This window comes from Eurosta solidaginis, chromosome 5 (genome assembly GCF_040869045.1).
Source record: "Eurosta solidaginis isolate ZX-2024a chromosome 5, ASM4086904v1, whole genome shotgun sequence".
Taxonomy (NCBI): Eukaryota; Metazoa; Arthropoda; class Insecta; order Diptera; family Tephritidae; genus Eurosta; species Eurosta solidaginis.
In genome coordinates, this window is record NC_090323.1 from 40,595,963 (window position 1) to 40,616,943 (window position 20,981).

The 20,981-nt window shown below is 38.8% G+C and overlaps 2 protein-coding genes across 7 annotated transcripts in view; one reads left to right on the plus strand and one right to left on the minus strand.

Annotated features, from left to right (window-relative positions):
* Window positions 1–20,981, plus strand: part of LOC137252278 (uncharacterized) — a 271,447-nt gene that overhangs the window by 98,201 nt on the left and 152,265 nt on the right. The gene's annotated exons all lie outside the window — the stretch shown is intronic.
* Window positions 19,077–20,981, minus strand: part of LOC137253016 (uncharacterized) — a 62,788-nt gene continuing 60,883 nt past the window's right edge. For both annotated transcript variants that reach the window (XM_067789246.1, XM_067789245.1), the window contains 2 exons: window positions 20,333–20,696; window positions 19,077–20,273 (listed from right to left, as the gene is read on the minus strand). In XM_067789246.1, the coding sequence (XP_067645347.1) occupies window positions 20,566–20,696 (131 nt within the window). In that variant the 3' untranslated portion in view covers window positions 19,077–20,273; window positions 20,333–20,565. The remainder of the gene's footprint in view (window positions 20,274–20,332; window positions 20,697–20,981) is intronic.

A 20,981-nucleotide genomic window follows, 5' to 3' on the forward strand; every position in this document is an offset into this window, starting at 1 on the left:
TAGGAAGCTTCAGCAAAGTCAAAATTATAATTTAAAAATGTAGTATCTTATTTTGTATGAGATATGAAGAATAAATGCATAATGCAAAGAAAGCTAGATATAATAACCAAATGGGCACAATATAAACCAAAGCAATGCACATAAGGCCTCCGCATATTTCCCGTTCAATATATAAGTTAATATTCCACAATTATGATTGCTTGCACAAAAACCAGACTCCCTGTGACTGTAACATAAGTATAGACATCGTTCATACATATAAATACCTCGGCATTATACTGGACGAAAACTTTAAATGGGATGTACACATATCCCACTTGCAAAAAAAAGCTTAGAGCGTCGTCTTACTTTTTAAAATACCTAAGTTTCTGCACAAATTATAGCGTTTTGCTCCAAGCATATTTAGCCATATCAGAGTATATACTGTAGGTATATATTTACTGGTATATACTGTAGGAAGCTTCAGCAAAGTCAAAATTATAATTTAAAAATACTTGCAAAGAAAAAGAATTCTAAACGAGTTTTATGATGAAAATACATTTAAAGTAACGACTGCTCACAATCACGGTACTAGAAGACGTTTAGAAAATCGGCTCATAGTACCCAAGTTTTCAAACAACTATACCAAGAATACTCTGTCAGTACTGCTTCCAACATTTCTCAATGAACTACCATTAGAATTAACTAATCTGCCCAACACATTTAAACGGAAAAATCTTATTAAAAATCATATTAAAAGTTTATTGTAAAAATAGCTCTCAAAATTAATGAAACTTAAACTTAATTATCTTTATTTTTATAATATTGTCACGGATATTAGCATCACTAAATTATCCCATCACTAAGGCGATGCTAAGGCCATGCCAAGCAGTATTTACGTTAATAATTAAATCAAGTATACACATATATAAGGCAGCCCAGAGAGATGTCACACACAGATGCATTTACTTATATGCCTATGTGCGCGCGAGAGACTGTAAACTACAAACATTCACATCAATAATTCAATCTTTATGTATCTACATAAACGAATAAATAATTGCGTCTACACATATGTACGTATACGAGCAGCGGAGCGGCAATGCACAAACACATGCATATATCTTATCTCAGTGATCACAGGAGAGGGCAATAATTTGTGCACGTAGTTGTGGCTGGCAATTTTGTAGCCGAAATTAAGTGGTACATCCATGTTCTTATATCGCATCGTCTTGTTTTGCATGTCGATCTTGATGCCCTGGTCGATTAAGAAGTCCACTCCAATTATGATTTCATCAACAATCTCTGCCACTATAAAATTGTGTACTACCGTGACGTTCCCAATTGCGACTTCACATGATACTTCTCCTAGAACCGTGCTGTCTTCTCCAGTGGCTGTACGCAATCTTGCTCCATGCAATGGTCTTATCTTCTTGTTGACTAAATCCGCTCGAATGATGGAATGAGATGCACCCGTATCTACAGTCAGTAAACGTTCCTTTCCATCCACATGTCCTCCGACAGTAAGATTGCTCGACCTTTTTCCAATTTGTGAGATAGAGATTATGGGGCATTCAATTGAGGGAGTCAGCTGTCGCCCCTTGCTGCTGACTCGCTTTAGTTTACGATTGATTTGTCTTGGAGATTTGCTCATCTCCTTCTGCTCTGCGTTTACGACCACCCACATTGTTGGAACTGTTAGGGTTGGTGTTGCAATAACGCGCAATATGCCCTGGCTTTCCACACTTAAAGCATTTGACTGCATCATTATTCTTCTGCTGCGTACCCTTCAATGCTTCCAAAATTGCGTCTACCCAGTCTGGCTTTTCCACTTCCACGCGATGAGCTTTGTACGCTGGCTTACTCAAAAGTGAGGCTGTTTCCTGAGTCAGTGCATGCGATACCGTTTCAGCAAACGTTAGTTTTAGATTCGCATATGTAGCCCGCTTCGTTTCCACATCTCGTATGCCATTTATGAAGCTCTGGATTTTTACCCTTTCAGTGTATTCCACGGGTGCGTCTGCATTTGCAAGATGAGCCAATCTTTCAATATCTGAAGCAAACTCCTGTAATGTCTCATTTGCTTTTTGGTAGCGGTTTTGCAACTCAATTTGGAATATCTGTTTCCTATGCTCGCTTCCGTAACGTCTCTTTAAAGCGCTCATCAATGTTTCGTAGTGGTTCCGCTCGTACTCTGGGATGGTCTGTAAGATTTCCGCGGCAGGCCCTTTCAGTGCCACGAACAGAGCTGCAACTTTATCTTCAGCATTCCATTGGTTCACTGCTGCGGTCTTCTCAAACTGTAGCTTAAAGACCTGAAAAGGAACAGAACCGTCAAAGGATGGTGTCTTTACCTTTGGATTACTCGCTGAAACAGCTGGGCGGTTTAGTTGTAACTGCTCCATACGACCTTTTAACGCTTCTATTTCGGCATCAATTTTGTCCTCGAGTTGTAAAATTTTTGCATCCTGCTCTTCCAGTTTCACAAAGAGCTGCGCTGATACCTGTTCCGAAATTTGTGCCGACATTTCAGATATACGTGCCTCTTGCGCTTCCAGTTGAGATGCCAAATATGTCTTCTGTTCTTCCAATTGTGTCTCCATCTTTGATGTAATCTGTGTCGACATTTCTGCCATACGCGTTTCTTGTGCTTCAATTTTCGATGTTATTCGTGTCTCTTGGGATTCCATCTGTGATGACATTGTCGATGTTTGAGCAGATATTGCAGCCAAAATCATGTTCAAGTCTGTGCTCGTAACTGTCTGCGATGTTTCGTTTTTCTCTTCAACTTTTGTTACTTCCTCGCCATCAAGATGAAAGTCGTACTTTTCCACATCAATTCCTTCCGCTTCCATTGCCTCTCGTAGCCGTGCCTGAAGTTCAAGTTTAACGCCGCTTGTATTCAATCCACGGCTCTCCAACTCCTTCTTTAGTTGCTGGATCTTCAATTCACTGAACTTTGCCATGTCGTTGTTGTCCTCTGGAATTTATTCAACAATCCCACTTCTGACACCAATTGTAACGAATTTGCTTGCAAATCCTCTTATTTGCAATCCTCTGCTAAGTTCGAATCACTAAACTGTTGAATAAATAACTCCAATTTGTAATAATGCAAAATGGCCTTTATTAAAGTACTTCACAATACACTCAAACTGTGCAACGAATAGCTTGCTTAATAACCACACTGACTGATAGCTCAATGAAACTCTACTATTCAAAATAGTACTGCTATTGCTCGCTAGATATCGTCTTAATCGCAACTGCTTGACAACTCAAATCAAACTGAATTACTTCTTACTCGCCTGCACCGCTTTTATAGTTTACGCTGCATACTTCTAGGCTCTTCGATTTCCAGAAGTTACTAGTTGTTTCGGCTACAAAATTGCCAGCCACAACTACGTGCACAAATTATTGCCCTCTCCTGTGACCACTGAGATAAGATATATGCATGTGTTTGTGCATTGCCGCTCCGCTGCAGATACATAAAGATTGAATTATTGATGTGAATGTTTGTAGTTTACAGTCTCTCGCGCGCACATAGGCATATAAGTAAATGCATCTGTGTGTGACATCTCTCTGGGCTGCCTTATATATGTGTATACTTGATTTAATTATTAACGTAAATACTGCTTGGCATGGCCTTAGCATCGCCTTAGTGATGGGATAATTTAGTGATGCTAATATCCGTGACAATATTTATGCTTATATTACCTAAAATTAATGTTGATTACTTTGAAAGTTTATGGGGATTGATTTTAACAAAAAAAATGAAATTTGTAATGTCACTTGTGGACACTTATGTATCTATGTTAGTAATTATATATGTAATTAAAACCTGCAGACAAGCACTCTAGCTTCGCGGGTTATATTAAAGCATTTGTAACTTCTGTATACGGAACTTTAATAATCAATCAATCAATCAAGCTTAGGCTATGTGGGTATGTTGTTCTTTTTGTAGCAGTGCTGTTTCGTCTATATGGTTTTGTCCGGTTTTACGCACCGGTGGCAGTGGGGAAAACGAATGTCCCTGTTGCTTTTAAGAAAAGATTTGGAGAATAATTTGATTGTCAGTTATCGCGAAGAGAAGATATTACTAAAGCACTTTCTTGGGAGACGGTCAAAGTCGCTAAGGCGTTCAAGCGCCAATTTTAAAAAATAATGATAAAATATTTCAAAATTGTTTGATAAAAGATTGGATAACTTTTCAGATGATGGAGAACTTGATGCTAAAATTTCATCAAATACAACTAACAGTTCTTCAAATTCTCAAGGTATTTGACTTAATTGAATCAACAAAACAAATATTTGTATCTCTTACATGGTATATAATATACTAGCAAACCCGGCAGACGTTGTTCTGCCCTAAATTTTGTAAATCTGCATAAATTTTAATAAGCTTTTTCCGTCTAACTCTGCCCTCGCCCCTCTACACTTTTTCCTAATCTTTGTATTCTCTCCTCCCTCAGTATTTTTCGCTTCATCTATCTCCATCTTCGTCTCATTCTATCTCTTACTCAGTCTCCTTCTCCTTCTCTCAAGTTTTTCTCATTCTTCTTTATATCTTCTTTCCCAGAGTGTGGTATGTATTTTGTTCCAGTCCCATTCCGAATCTCAGTCCCAGTCTCACTCCGAGTCTCAGTCTCAGTCCTAATCTCAGTCCCAGTCCGTCTCTGGTCTATTTCCCGGAAAAAAGCATCGTAAATACTAATATAGGCAAATTTATATACCAAATTTCGGGCAAATCGAATAGGACGTATGTAAATAGGTATGTGGGTATTATTAACTCATGTCTTTATTTCCGCTTCGCATGCATATTTATCAGTTTTGCCAGACTGATGCGACTAAATCGAATATCACATGAAAATTACTTAAAAGCTCTCAGCAACAGCTTTTATTTGATATCCAAAATATACACACATTCTAGTGTTACCTTGATCCACGTTGTGGCCTATATCTGGAGACCCTAGTCACCAATAGGTATGAAAACTACCCTGTATTAAAGCACTCATCAACAGCTTTCATTTGATATCCATATTGTATAAACACATTGTAGGGGTACCCTGGTCCACGTTTTGGCCTATATCTCGAGACCCTAGTCACCAATATATATGAAAATACTCTGTACTAAAGCACTCAACAGCTTTCATTTGATATCCATATTGTATAAACACATTGTAGGGGTGCCCGGGTCCACGTTTTGGCCTATATCTCGAGACCCTAGTCACCAATAGGTATGAAAACTACACTGTACTAAAGCACTCATCAACAGCTTTCATTTGATATCCATATTGTATAAACACATTCTAGGGGTACCGAGTCCACGTTTTGGCCTATATCTCGAGACCCTAGTCACCAGTAGGTATGAAAGCTACCCTGTACTAAAGCACTCATCAACAGCTTTCTTTTGATATCCATATTGTATAAACACATTCTAGGGGTGCCCGGGTCCACGTTTTGGCCTATATCTCGAGACCCTAGTCACCAATAGGTATGAAAACTACCCTGTAATAAAGCACTCATCAACAGCTTTCATTTGATATCCATATTGTATAAACACATTCTAGGGGTGCCCGGGTCCACGTGTTGGCCTATATCTCGAGACCCTAATCACCAATAGGTATGAAAACTACCCCGTACTAAAGTACTCATCAACAGCTTTCATTTCATATCCATATTGTATAAACACATTCTAGGGGTGCCCGGGTCCACGTTTTGGCACATAACTCGAGACCCTAGTCACCAATAGGTATGAAAGCTACCCTGTATTAAATCACTCATCAACAGCTTTCTTTTGATATCCATATTGTATAAACACATTCTAGGGGTGCCCGGGTCCACGTTTTGGCCTATATCTCGAGACCCTAGTCACCAATAGGTATGAAAACTACCCTGTAAAAAAGCACTCATCAACAGCTTTCATTTGATATCCATATTGTATAAACACATTCTAGGGGTGCCCGGGTCCACGTGTTGGCCTATATCTCGAGACCCTAATCACCAATAGGTATGAAAATACTCTGTACTAAAGCACTCAACAGCTTTCATTTCATATCCATATTGTATAAACACATTCTAGGGGTGCCCGGGTCCACGTTTTGGCCTATAACTCGAGACCCTAGTCACCAATAGTTATGAAAGCTACCCTGTATTAAATCACTCATCAACAGCTTTCTTTTGATATCCATATTGTATAAACACATTCTAGGGGTGCCCGGGTCCCCGTTTTGGCCTATATCTCGAGACGCTAGTCACCAATAGGTATGAAAACTACCCTGTAATAAAGCACTCATCAACTGCTTTCGTTTGATATCCATATTGTATAAACACATTCTAGGGGTGCCCGGGCCAACGTTTTGGCCTATATTTCGAGACCCTAGTCACCCGGTATCAAAGTACTCACTATACAAACCTTCCCCCTGGAAAAATACATATATATACCAATTTTCATAATAATCGGTCCAGTAGTTTTTGAGTTAATCGATTACATACATACAAACATTAATTTTTATATACATATTGAATTTTTTCTAAAAAAAAATCATAACTCAAGAATGGCTAAACCGATTTGGGATTTCAAAATCAACTAACCATCATCTCTCCTTCCTGTATCTTTCCTAAAAATTTCATGGCAATCTTTCTATCCGTTCTCGAGTTATGTAGTGACAATCAAAATGTACACTTCTTTTTATATATATAGATTTTTAGCTTCATCGGGCGAAGAAGCATATACGCGAATTTTGATATCATCAACAGCTAAGAGACACACATTCAAAAATGCGAATAATAAAATAAATATTAAAAATATGCCAGGGTGTAAACACAGAAAGTTTGATGGTTCCTATAAGTATCATTTAACTGATAACTTTGGTATTTCTCACGAAATATGCTGCAATTTCCCTTAAATATTTTTCAAATCATACCTGCAACTTTTTATAGATGGCTAAAGAACCCCTTTAATAAGTACTATAAACCAGAGCGCGGCCCTGGATTGAAGCCAAGCGATGAAAAAGTAAATTTTGTCAGAAATTTTATAAAATCGCTCCCCTCTTATGAGTCACGCTTTGGGCGGTCTTCCACCAAAAAGAAATGCCTTAAGGAGGGATTGAGTTTAATTAAAGTTTACAATGAATATTCATGTAGATGGAAAATAGAAACATCTAGACAACCAGAAGAACAAAAACCTGTTTGCAGACCTTTTTTTCTGGAATATTAAAAAATGAATTTAGTTTGACATTTAAACACTTGTTCAGGTAAATGTGTGACTTGCAATAGGTTTAATCTAATGTTAAAAAAGAATTAAAAAAAATGAGAGAAACAGTATTGAAGAAGGTCGAAAGCTGCACAATAAACTTGCACTGCAAATTCAGAAAGAATTTTCGGAAGATATCGAGAAAGCAAAACTTGAAGATAATACGGTGGTTTTAGTTTTTGATTTACAGAAAGCGTTAGAAACTCCGTATTTTTCAAGCAATATTGCATTTGACAAGCGCCAGCTTTCGACTTACAACATTTGCATATTCAATGAAGCTGATGGGCATGGTAAAGCTTATATGTACGTCTGGTCCCAGAACATAACGTCTCGTGGCGCCGAAGAAATCGCATCATGCATTATAAAACATTTCCGAATGCATTTATCGAGAGATGTGAAACATATTATATTATATTCCAATTCGTGTGGCGGTCTGAATCGAAGCCTTAAAATAACGCTTTTAATAAAAAAATTTTTGGCGAATAGTGACATTGATTTAATTGAGCAGAAATTTTTCATATCTGGACACAATTACAATATGTGTGACAAACAATTCAAAATAATAGAGCGAATATCTGAAATGTACCAGTGTATTGAAACGCCTGATAAGTGGATTGATATTATAAAAAATGCAAAACAGACACATCCGCAATTTACCGTAACAAAAATGGAAATATACGATTTTATATCTGCCGAAGAACTTAACAAATTGATAATAAACGTCAAAAAGGACATAAATAATGAAAAAAATAGAAAAGTTCAAAACCAACGTGCGCATCCGATGACTATTTTTGTCTTCGCCGATTTTAAAGTAATGAAAAAAATTGAGATAAATAGCAATGTTTCCGATGATGCACTCAAGTTGGCTTCGACTCCATTACTGTTTTCCTTAGGAAGGCCAATTGCACTGATGCAAAATTCAGTGATTTAATGAAATTGATGGAATTTATTGGCCCCGAACATCGTCAGTTCTATGAAAACCTGCAAAAGGATGCAAATGCCAAAGAGTATGAATTGGCAAGCGAAGGGAGTGATGGCGAATAAACACGTTGGAAATAACTTGAATTATGGAAACTATGTAAGTTCACGTTACGGTTTTCAGAAACTTGTATCCATTCCAAATCCAATCGCAACTTAGCTAATTTATTTGGTATTATCAATACGTAAAACACTTTTAGAAGGAATATGTGGGTCCAAGCCACGTATCATTACTTGGAAATGAAAACGCAGACCAAAGAGTAAAATTAGCAGTTAAAGGGCCACTCATGGTACAAAACATAATCTCAAAATTAGACATCGTCAGGCTGGCAAAATCGAGTTGAAAAACACAAAATCGGAAAACTGGAAAAACACGAGCCACTCATGGTACAAAACATAATCTCACAATTAGACATCGTCAGGCTGGCATAGGTCGAGTTGCAAAACACAAAATCGGAAAACTGGAAAAACACATCACTACGCAAACATAAACACCAACGGAAGACCGGCTACTTTCCCTTGCGAAGTCAGCTGTAACAAATTGAAAACATTTATCCGACTACGCATAGGACACACGATTATTACACATGAGCAAATTTTCAAAGGTATGGGCATAACACAGTGCCCCTTTCTGTAACACGGAAACAAACTCTGTGATCCATATTCTCGACAGATGTCAACATTTCTCTGCAACCAGAGCAAACCTATTCGACAAAATGAGCCCTACCAGATTGTTAAAACTCCAGATGTTGCATCCATAGATAAAATTAATAAATTGCATAGATTAACGAGTCTTAAGAAATTAATATAGTGTTAATTATCTATAAGTGAATCTAAGTAATTCCTAACAAATGTATACAAAAAAAAAAAAATAAAAAAAAAAAGCAAGCCGAAGGCGTTCTTACTAGTGCTCCTTATCTTTGGTAAAGAAGGCATTGGCGCTTCTTTTCCCCTGGTAAATAAATAAATAAAATAATAATAATATAATAATTAGCTGTACTCAATTACTATATTCTAAGGATCAGAGTGTACATCAACATAATTCTTTTGTGCAGTATTCGACATTAAGATGAACGTTATCAAACACAAAAAAATAAAATACTTGGAGAAGCTCGAATTGTGTATTATTTAGTATGAATGGCGAAGGCTTACTTGTTTGGTGATTTTGTTGAAATTTGGTCCATAGGTAACTTTTTGCTTAGGTTAATGCTGGCTGGCAACGGCACAAAAATGCTGCTGGTAACCATAGCAACGGGTGGTTGTCGCTTGCCTGGCCATCACACAAGCAGGAAGCATCAAGCGCCATTTGTATTGAATAGAGTTGTGCTTTTTCGTTATTTTCAGAGATTCGAATATTTCGTTCTTTTTCTGATGAACGAACAAGTTGTTCTTTTTGTTCATCTGTTCTTTTTTTCAAGCAAATTTGTTCACTGCTGCTCGCACCCGCGAAAAAAGCCAACAAGTATAGATGGGGGTGTGTATGCAGCAATGCTTTGTGTAGGTATATTTAAATATGTTATGAATAAATAAGTTAATATATATATGTATAATTAACTTCAAAAAAGTCACAAATATCCGAAGATCCAGGAAGTTGAAAGAGTACAGACACAAATTGAAAACATGAACTTTTCAAGTTTAATAAATGTAATAATTAGTTTCTTACAAAACATGTTTTTCATAAATAGTCCATACATATTGTAACGAACTTACTGCAATTCCCCCTATTTGCAATCTTCTGGTAACGTTCGTATCGCTAAACTGTTGAATAAATAACTCCAATATTGAATAATGGAAAAATGGCCTTTATTAAAGTACTTCACAATAACACTTATACTTTGTAACTAGCTTGCTTAATAACCAAACTGACTGATAGCTTAAATGAAGCTGTTTCCCTCGCCTCTACAATTGCCGCCTTTTATACTCTTTGATTTCAACCTGCGCATCTTCTAGGCGCTTCCAGAATCTACTAGTCCAGCAGCTCTCAAACTTCTCAGCTGTAACAACAATTGTACAATTTTATAGTTTTTCTCATTGCATACTTATAGGAGTATCTCAGATAGATGCATGTGTTTGTGCATTGACTCTCCGCTGCTCGTATACGTACATGGTACATATGTGTAGACGCAATTAATAATTGTCACTTGTTCAGTTGAGAGACCCGGTCAATTGAACAAGTTCAGAACGAAACGACCCAACTAGTGATGGACAATATGGCTATTTTGAGCTATCGGTGATAATAGATATGGCTATTTTTGAATCACGGCTATTTTTATAGCTATAGCGATCGCTTTACTTTAACAAGCGATTCTATACAGGAGATATGATGGGCGATACAGCGATTTTGAGCTATCAGTGAATAATATGGCTATTTTTTACAGCTATGGCGATCGCTTTCATTTATCTTTGATAAGCGAATCTGCAATTATTTGTATACTTGGATATAAAAATTGAATGTTTAAGTTTGTTTACCGGAGTAGATTGAATGTTATACATTAATTGAATTTTGTATACAGAATATATGAACCAAAATTGGAATAAAAAGACGAAAATATGTACCTTTTATTGTAAACTGATGTAATGTGAAATTCTAATATGTTCAGTCTCGTATTACACTCAATGAGATGAAACTAGCTGAAATAGATGTCTATGCATCTTTGTTTTATAAATTTTGCTAATTGAAAATGCTTTGATTTTTAAATGTAAGATGAATCAACCCGAAATAAATCTGTATATGTAACACCATAAAAACATGATTTATTTACTATATTATACTATATTATACTACAGCGATGTATTCAGAAATACTCCGTATGAATTTATTCTGAAAGTTGTATTTGGCTGCATAATATTTGTATAGTAGGTAGGTAGGTTGAACTGGCCGGTCCATGAGGACCTCACATAGACTGATTGAGTCCGTAGTGTTACCAGAAGTTTGTTTTAACGACCAAACTGAAAAACCCTATCAAAAACCAGGACCTATGTTATAAAATAACTCCGTCCTCTTGGCAAATACTAGAAGCTTCCTAGGACTTAAGCCACTTGCTGCTTCTAGATCTGACAGCTGTATCACTCCTAATAGCTGGAGTATTAGCCTGGCAAGTGCAGGGCACGAGCACAGAACGTGCTCGATCGTTTCCTCCTCCAACCCGCACTTCCTACACCTGCTATCACTGACCAAGCCTAATTTAAAGGCATGTGACGCCAGAAGGCAGTGTCCAGTCAGAATACCTGTCATGAGTCTACAGTCCTCTCTTTTTAATGATAGAAGCAACTGTGTTGGTCTAAGGTTGTAAGACCTACACATAATCTTCGACACTTTACAGCCCCGCGCTTGAACCCACGCCTTTTCTGCTTGGTCGATCATGTGCACCTCTCGCATTCGCTTAATCTCGCCCAATCTAATTGGGACGTCTACGGAGCAAGCTTCAAGGGATGCGCCCTTTTTAGCTAATTCGTCCGCTTTTTCATTCCCATCTATTCCCATATGCCCTGGGACCCAATATAGATGTATGCTTCTCCCTGTCCCGATTCTCTCCAGAGACTGCTTACACTCTAACACGCATTTAGATGCTGTGCTATGCGAGATTATTGCCTTAATTGCTGCTTGACTGTCAATATAAAAGTTAACACGGTTGCAGCTTAAGCTATTCTCTTCCAGGGTTTCTACTGCTTTGGTTACGGCTAATATTTCCGCTTGGAAAACGCTACAGTAATCCGGCAGCCTGTAGGATCTGCTTAATTCCGGATCAGCGCAGTATACCGCAGACCCTACTCCTTCCACTATTTTGGAACCATCGGTGTACACATGTATCGCCTCGTCCGCCATTTGCGCACCCTTGCGCCAACCGTCCACCTCTATTGTGGCCTTAAGATCTCCCTCAAAGTGCAGGTAGGGAATCATGTAGTCTGTTCGTCTTGTGACTGAGGACGCTATACTACTATGGCCATATGGTCGGCGCTCAAGCTGCCCCGAAGCATCGAGCCTGGTTGCGGTCGTTAACGCTTTGTTCTTTGCTACCAGGTCTACAGGTGGAATGTGCAGAATGGCATACAGTGCAGCCGTCGGGGTTGTTTTCAGGGCTCCCGTAATGCAAAGCATCGATAGTCTGCATACCCCCTCTAATTTTTTGAGGTATGTTGTTTTTTGTGTGGCTTTCCACCAAACAAGAACTCCATAGTATAGAATAGGGCTTACAATCGCTGTAAAAACCCAATGAGAAAGAGAGGGCGATAGGCCCCACGTACACCCCAGCATTCTTTTACATGCATAGAGTGCCGTTGAGGCCTTCTTGACCCTCTCCTCCAAGTTGAGCTTCCATGACAGCTTACTGTCTAGGATGATTCCTAGATATTTTGTGCAAGGTTTCTCCTGTAAGGTCACCGCTCCTAACTTAGGCCTGGTCCAATTTGGGACTTTGTTCCTCTTTGTAAACAAGACCATATCCGTCTTCTCCGCATTGACTTTCAGCCCGACATTAGATGCCCAGGTATGAATATCCCGAAGCGCCCGATCCGTCAAAGAACTAATCGTTGGAAGGCATTTTCCACTTTGGGTTGTCCCAGTTTCGTTTCTACATGTTTCTGGAATTTAGTCCAATTCGTTGCCCTAGGGTTTCTAAAGGTTCCTCCCTTCTCTACCCTCTTTAGTGGGATGCAGAAGCTTATATACGCATGGTCGGAGAAGGATGGTCTATCCAATCATACCTTGATATATCACGCTCGGAGCTCAATGTAATATCCAGAACATTGCTGTATGTTGGACCAATGTATGTAGGAACATTTCCCCTGTTGGCTATCTGCAAATTGGTTTGCAGGATGTAACAAAATAGAGATTCGCCTCTCTCGTTCGTATCTGCTCCTCCCCACGCATTGTGGTGCGCATTTGCATCTGCGCCTATGACCAACCGCCCTTTGCGCCCTTCCTCCTGTACTAGCCTTTTGCACTCCATCGGTGGAACCTCCGCAGCATGGGCCATGTAGCAGGACGCCAGGATAAATGCCTGCTTATTCTTTTGCTCAACGGCCACGGCTACGAGATCCTCGGTGGTGTAATTAGGCAGCATATATGAATGCAGCTGTTTCCTTACCATTACTACAGCTCGCACCCGTCCTTCCGTTTGTGCGTAGTAAACGCCAAACCCGCGCGCGCTAAGTCCAGAAACCTTTCCTCCCGATGAGAGCCACGGCTCCTGGATCAGCGCCACGTCAAACGAACCCTCCTCAAGGGTTAGGAGGAGTTCGCTCGTCGCCACTTTACTGTGTTGGAGGTTTATCTGTAGGACTCGCAGCACCATTGGACTGTTTGTCCCCCTCCAGCACCTTCGTCTTGACGTCGTCGTCCTCCTCTTGCCCTTTTGGTTTAGAGTATTCGAGGCCCCCTTCAGCCCCTCGTGAATGTTGTGCCGTGTGTTCCTCTGTGCGAGTCACAGCACCATTTAGCGGTTGGTCCTCTTCTAGCACGTTCGTGGTGACGTCGGGGACCTCCACCTGTCTTTTTTCTCTTAGGCTTCTGAGGTCCTTTTCGACTTCGCCCACTTCCAGCGTGTTAGGATTTTTATCCTCGGGACTTCTTTTCCTGAGTCGCATGTAAATTTTGCTAGTGCCAAAGGACATTTTGCCAAGCTGCGTGTACAAAATATCCTCCGCCTGCTTGTTTATTTGGAAGATGTAGAACTGACCATCCTCGGTAGGCCGAGATACAGTAAGTACCTTCCAATCCTGTGTCGGTATGTTCGGATTCTGATTCTGCAGAAGTCGCAGTGTATCCTCCGACTTCATCACGCATGGTATCCATACCTTAACTTTTGGTACCGTGGGGATTTGTGCTTTATCCACCACCTCAAACCGCGCATTCGTGCCTTGCCTTTGGAGGTTTGGAACGACTTCCTCCAGCCACCGCAAGCTCGCGATGTTGTCGCACGCTATCATCTTCACACCATTATACCATCCCCCCGAATCAAAGGTTGGAAGGGGCTTACTTGGTTGTTCCCGCATCATCTTAAGCATTAAGCTAATAAGCTCCCTTTCCACATATCTCCACCTTTCAGTAGTCATTTGTCCGAACGGACTGCTACGATCAACCAGCGCCACAGTCAGTGACTGCTTTGCCACATCACTCATCTTCTCGGGGAAAGCAGGAGTCTTAGTGTTATCTCCCTTTGGAACCTCCGAGAACACCGGAGTCTTCGCGTTAACTCCCTTTAGCGCCTCCGAGAAAGCCGGAGTCTTAGCGTTATCTCCCTTTGGCTTATCTCCTACTTCCGTAGTTGGAACTTCCCTCTGACTGGCAGCTTTCGAGGTAGTTGCTACCTCGCTATTGGAACCCATCTGTCTTACAGCTTTGGGCCTACTTGTCTTGTCTATGCGACTGCCCTGCCTCGCGGCTCTAGGACTGGGTCCTTTCTGCCTCTTGAATGCAGGCTTGTCGCCTTCTGCCGAACGTTGCCTCTTCATTCTGCCATTCGACGCTTCTTCCTCCTCGTACCGGTTGCAGAACCGAGGGTTTCTCGCAGCAAACCTTTTGAACTGCCTTCGACCTACTTCTACCGCTTCATGGGCCCATTCCAAGCGCTCCATCTCCACTTCTGTTGGGTCGACCACTGCTCTCAAGCGTTGTACAATTCTTAGTGCTGCACGGTACTGCGAGAGAGCTCTTTTACTTCCTCTGCTCCGTACCCTTCTCCACTCTTCTACTCCGTTTTCATTTGTGTGCTTCTCCAACACGGAGTTCATTGAATCAGCACTACTCTCGCTCCCCGAGTCCGACGCATCGCTTAATTCGTATTTGTCGTCCTTGGATTGCGACTCAGTCCTCCTCTTTACATCCTCCTTATTACATTCAGGTAATGAGTTGTTCATCTTGGTCGTACGACCAAGTGTAAAGTATCAATCAATGGAATGAATTCAATGAATCAATTTTTAATGAATAATACAGAGGAAAAATATAGCAAATTCTTCAAAATAGCCACCCACTTCAGTGCCCTAGAAATTAGCCGGAGAATTCAACCATATACAAACCATATGACAAAGCTTGAATTGCATTCTCCCAAAAAACTTAAATTTTGTGTTAATCTGTTTACAATAAGACGAGTGATATATGTTTCTATAATTCTTTTATTTTTCCATCAAAAACACAAATTTTATAAAACTGTTAACGGCTACAGCCTAGAAGTATTAACTTATAAATAACACATGCATTAGTTACATGTCCGAATCAGTTTTAGCAAGCGTAAAATATGCTATTGTTTCTTTTTTTAGGCCAACGTCCTATCCTATTTCTATACCCTCCTGTGTTTGCGATTCTTCAAAAGTTTTATCGTATTCTGTTTCTAGGCCCACAAGTGGACCGAAAACTTTCTCGTATTAGTTCTTAGGACAACTATCCCCATTTTTCGATAATAGCTGGCAAACTTTTGTAAAAGTATATTTTTTCCAATTTTCGAGAAAATTATTCCTTTTCGTAGCCAATAAACTTTTTTACTCAGTCGGAAAGTAAAGCACACAGATGAGTAGTGATGAACGATATTTCACTACCGATGGTTGCATCCCCGCTATCACTATCAGGCAAGGTGCACACGAGGCTACGCGTCATAGACGCTGCAGGCGAAATTTGTACACTTTGATGCCGAATACATGTATTTGAATGGAGAGCTGCATACGAGGCGTCAGCTGCATGAAAGCGACAAAGCATGAAATTTTCGTGTAGCTAAGCGTACAGCAAAGTTGTTTACATTTTTTTGTATGCAAATTTGTGTAATTGGTTAAAAATGTTACTTTAGTTAATAAAAGTATAGTATATAAAAGTAAGGTATATTACCAAAGCAAAAAAGAGTATTAAACACCACAACAGCTTGGTTAGACATTGTTGAAGCGTTTAAAAGATTAAAAAGTGTTGGAAACTAGAAATCACTCTTTTCTCTAGTCCGCGGTGGTTTAAAATTGACTTTCATAATTTACAAAGGCACGGGGATGCAAGCAACCTTTAATACCTATTTTGGTTTAAAATTGACTTTCATAATTTACAAAGGCACGGGGATGCAAGCAACCTTTAATACCTATTTTCCTTTGGTTTCGGGGACGGATATAGCTGAAGAAATTGATTTTTTTATTTTTTTCAATAATTGTTTGCTTTTTGTAGCGACGCTCGAAAGTAGCTTCGTGTGCAGATCTTGAGGCGTAGAGAAATTGTAGCTATATGAAATATCTTGTACGCGTCTATGACGCTTAGCCTCGTGTGCACCTTGCCTTAGTATTAGAATTTCATGCTGAAGGAAAATCGCCAATCGCTATAATCGCTATTGGCGATATTCTGCTAGAGGTGATTGTTATTCAAAAGAATCGAATGAAGGAAAATCGCCAATCACTGATATATTTGGATTGCAATAAGCCGGAGTCATTGGTGCCGTATGTCGTATCGCTGTATCCGTATCCCTAACGTAATCAGCTGTTTATCGTTACGACGGTAAACCAAAACCCAAGCTGGAGACATTGGTGCTTTATCGGTAACCGTATCGGTAACCTTATAACAGCTGATTCGACCAACCTTATGAGAATCAATGCAATCGATTATTGGTGCCGCTAAGGTCGTAACCGTATCGTAGCCAACCAATTGGGTTTTGGTTTACCGTCGTAACGATAAACAGCTGATTACGTTAGCGATACGGATACATCGATACGACATACGGCACCAATGACTTCAGCTCCAATTGGTTGGATACGATACGGTTACGACCTTAGCGGCACCAATAATCGATTGCATTGATTCTCATAAGGTTGGTCGAATCAGCTGTTAAAAGGTTACCGATACGGTTACCGATAAAGTACCAATGTCTCCAGCTATAGATATAGCTATTAGCGATTTGTCAATAACGGCGATGCAATCACCATCAGCGAAATATCGTTCCATCACTAGACCCAACTCTAGTATTGAAAATTCGTAGCGTGCAGACCTAAACATGTCATCGGATGACGATTTTTTATTGCTTGTACTTTTTTGAACTTTTTTCTGAGAATTTTTTAGAGTCTGCAGTTTTGTAGCTTATTCAATTTTAATACAATAAGAGGCTAATCTTAAGCCACTAAGAAAATTACCTAATTTTTGGCAAGTTTTTTTTTCCATCCGACCTTTGCATTCGTAGGTTTCAATAAACTGCAACGGAAAATCTTTTTCTTCCGCGAACTTGCTCATTTCACGTTCTCACAAAACTAACACACTAATAAAGCTGGAGACATTGGTGCTTTATCGGTAACCTTATAACAGCTGATTCGACCAACCTTATGAGAATCAATGCAATCGATTATTGGTGCCGCTAAGATCGTAACCGTATCGTAGCCAACCAATTGGGTTTTGGTTTAACGTCGTAACGATAAACAGCTGATTACGTTAGGGATACGGATACAGCGATACGACATACGGCACCAATGGCTCCAGCTTAATGCATGTCAATCACGTCGGCCACGCAAATAGACCAGCTGTCAAGCGAAAAAACCTAAAAATTTTGATTTTCATCAACGCGAAGCCGTCAACAAGTACGTGTGAGCACGACTACCGCCGCACAGTGTAACTTTTTTCACTTTTAGGATGCCAAAATTAATAACAGTCAAACCAATGGAGCAATTCATTTGAAATTTTGCAGTGTGGTTGCAGATACCTACATTTGATTTGAGAATAAAAATTGGCGTGATCCGCCCACTTTTTCTCCTTGCCCTCATATAAGGTGAAATTTCACATAATCATATTTTCTACTTTAAAAGCATTTTCCAGTGCCTATATAAATACAAATTTTTTATATTTCTTAACTTTAGCTTAGAAGCTTTTGATTAATATTTAAAAAAATTTATTTTCAAAGCCAAACACAACATAGGCACATATCCCACTCAGCATTTAGGTGATTCAATTTGTTATGGGACCTTTGACAAGCATACTTACTCTGGGTTGACAATTGTTTCGCAGTTGTACCAAGTTTACCTGGTGGCACGAAGAAAATGATCGGCGTCTGCCCGTGTGCGTCTAGCTGTCCCGGAGCTTCAGCCACTTATGTGGGTTCGTTGACCAAACGACCGACCAAACCACCAGTTACGACAAGCCCAAGGCCTAACAAGAAAAAATTTACGCACACGTAAGGGTTAAGGAATTTCTTACCTCATCACTCAATAGGACCGTTGATTAACCTTTTTAAAAAGCGACACAACACTTTGTCTTTTGCCTAGCGGTTCTCCTACCAATTACTTACCGCTCTTATCCCACCCAACCATGACTCCTCAGATGTTAATGAGATGTCCCAATGTAAAGCAACAACAACAACGAATTTCAGACCATTTTTACAAACTTAACAATTCATGTTTTATTTAATAAAAGACTACTCAATTAAAAGGAAAAGATCAGAATTTGATTTCATACTAAATTTAGTACTAAAGAAAAAAAAGTACTATATTTACTATTATGTTTAAGTCCGAACATCTATAGGAACGACTTTTGAATAACAAGCCTATTACCCTGCAAAAACGCTCCACGTCATTTTACTAGTCATTTTCCGGTCATTGTGACTTTCTGCAGCGGTTATATTCATAGTCACGTTTGCATGGGCGTGATGAACTTTTGTGACCAAATTTTCCGTTTCGTTCCTATTAATGTGATCGTGCTTCCGCTCCCACTTATAGGATGTGAGCATAGCACTGTGCTGCTCACACACGTCACAATGCTCGTCAAATGGCGGTCATTTTTCCGTCATTTCACTCTACATTTTCGAGCCATTTAACAATCAATTTTACTGCGGTTTTACCATTTATATAACCGCCATATAACGTGAATTTTACCTGTAGATTTACTTTACCTGGAGCAGCCATATGAATAAAATATAAACCAAAAAAATTGAATTTTCAATATTTATTATTTTCAATATTATTATATATGTACATGAAATTGGAACTTATATTAATCCAGTTCATATAAAACAGAAGAACTTTAATAATAAATAAACTCGCTTAATTGGTTTTTGTTTTCCAATCTCTTCTAAGCGAGCAAAAAAATAATATTAAGCTTTAGAAAAAACTCTAATTATTTGAATAATCTACAACTTAAAGCTTAGTAGAAATTCAGATCAAGAATATTCAAAGGTGTCGTGGATCCGATTGCTGTCGTAATTGAAGAACTTAAAAATGTACGACTATTAATTGAGTCAGACTTATTATTGTTCTAAATCTAATCATTCAAGCAATAATTCTGCAACCCTTAGCAGGAGTATTGATTGGTTTCAAATCTAATTCCGACAGCAATCATATCACGACATCCCTTATTATATATGCACATGAAATTGTAACTTAAATTAATACAGTTCATATAAAGAAAAGTAAGTATTTTAATAATAAATAAACTCGCCTTATTGGTTTTTATTTTCCAATTGAAATCTTTTCCAAGCGAACAGAAAATAATTTTAAGCTTCAGAAAAAACTCCAATTATTTGAATCAATTTAAATCTACAACTTAAAGCTAATTAGAAATTCAGATTAGATTTACTCTTTTTTTTTCAGATCAAGAATATTCAAAGGTGTCGTGGAATCCGATTGCTGTCGTAATTGATGAACTTAAAAATGTACGACTAGTAATTGAGTCAGACTTATTATTGTTCTAAATCTAATCATTCAAGCAATAATTCTGCAACCATTAGCAGGAGTACTGATTGGTTTCAAATCTAATTCCGACAGAAATCGTATCACATCCCTTATTATATATGTACGTGATATTGCAACTTAAATTAATACTGTTGATATAAAGAAAAGTAAATACTTTAATAATAAATAAACTCTCTTAATTGGTTTTTGTTTTCCAATTGAAATCTTTTCCTGTGCAAACACATCGCTAACCTGTGTTGGCAAAAGATATGATTATACTGTCTTCGATAGATAGTCGGACGAGCCGCTACTCGGCGAAGTAGAGATGACCGTTGTGTCGGTGGCAGCTGTTACAACAGCAGTTTCTAACTTTACACCATCCGTACAGTGTTATGAATGCTTCACTGCCTTTTCCAATTGCTTGGCGCCAGCAATTTTGCTGTTTGTAAAGCTTTAGCTGTAATGCAAATATATAGATGGGTTAAAGTGGTTTTCGTAGGTTATTCAACAACTCACCCTATACCATCATCACAGCCTCCTCACCGATTTTGAATATGTGTACTGTTTCAGTATTCAGACCCGGTTCGTTTGATGCAATATTTTCGATTTGATGATATGTATACTATCCGTTAGGCACACAATTAGGTGCGTTCGATTCATTCATATACTGTGGGTATTTGAGCCGTAGACGCAATTGATATATTGTAACATTTGTAAACAGTTGGGTTTCTCTGCTGTCACCATCACCACTAGAGAGCTATTGAAGAAACGCTCGACCAAGATATGTTGCGATTTACGCGCATAGATTTTTTCCACCTTGTCACAGTTATTGATGGAGAAAATGCGAAAGCCATATTTACCATCCAATACGGAAATGGAACTGTGGAGGAAGAAACATTTTATAAAATTTAATAAAATCAATAAATGATAGTTGTGTTAAAATGGGGTAAAGTATCGTATGTTAAAGTATAGCGAAGTTTGAATAGGTCTCATTATTCATTCTTAGAAACATGTACGAAGGTACCTCGTAAGATATTAAAAATCCTCAACGCTTTTTTGCAATAACTTAAAAAAAACTCATATTCATCAAATTTCTGTTTAACTTCTACATATCAATAGCTACCTTTACCACCAGAAGGAGCCACTATTGCTTCTACACCTATGC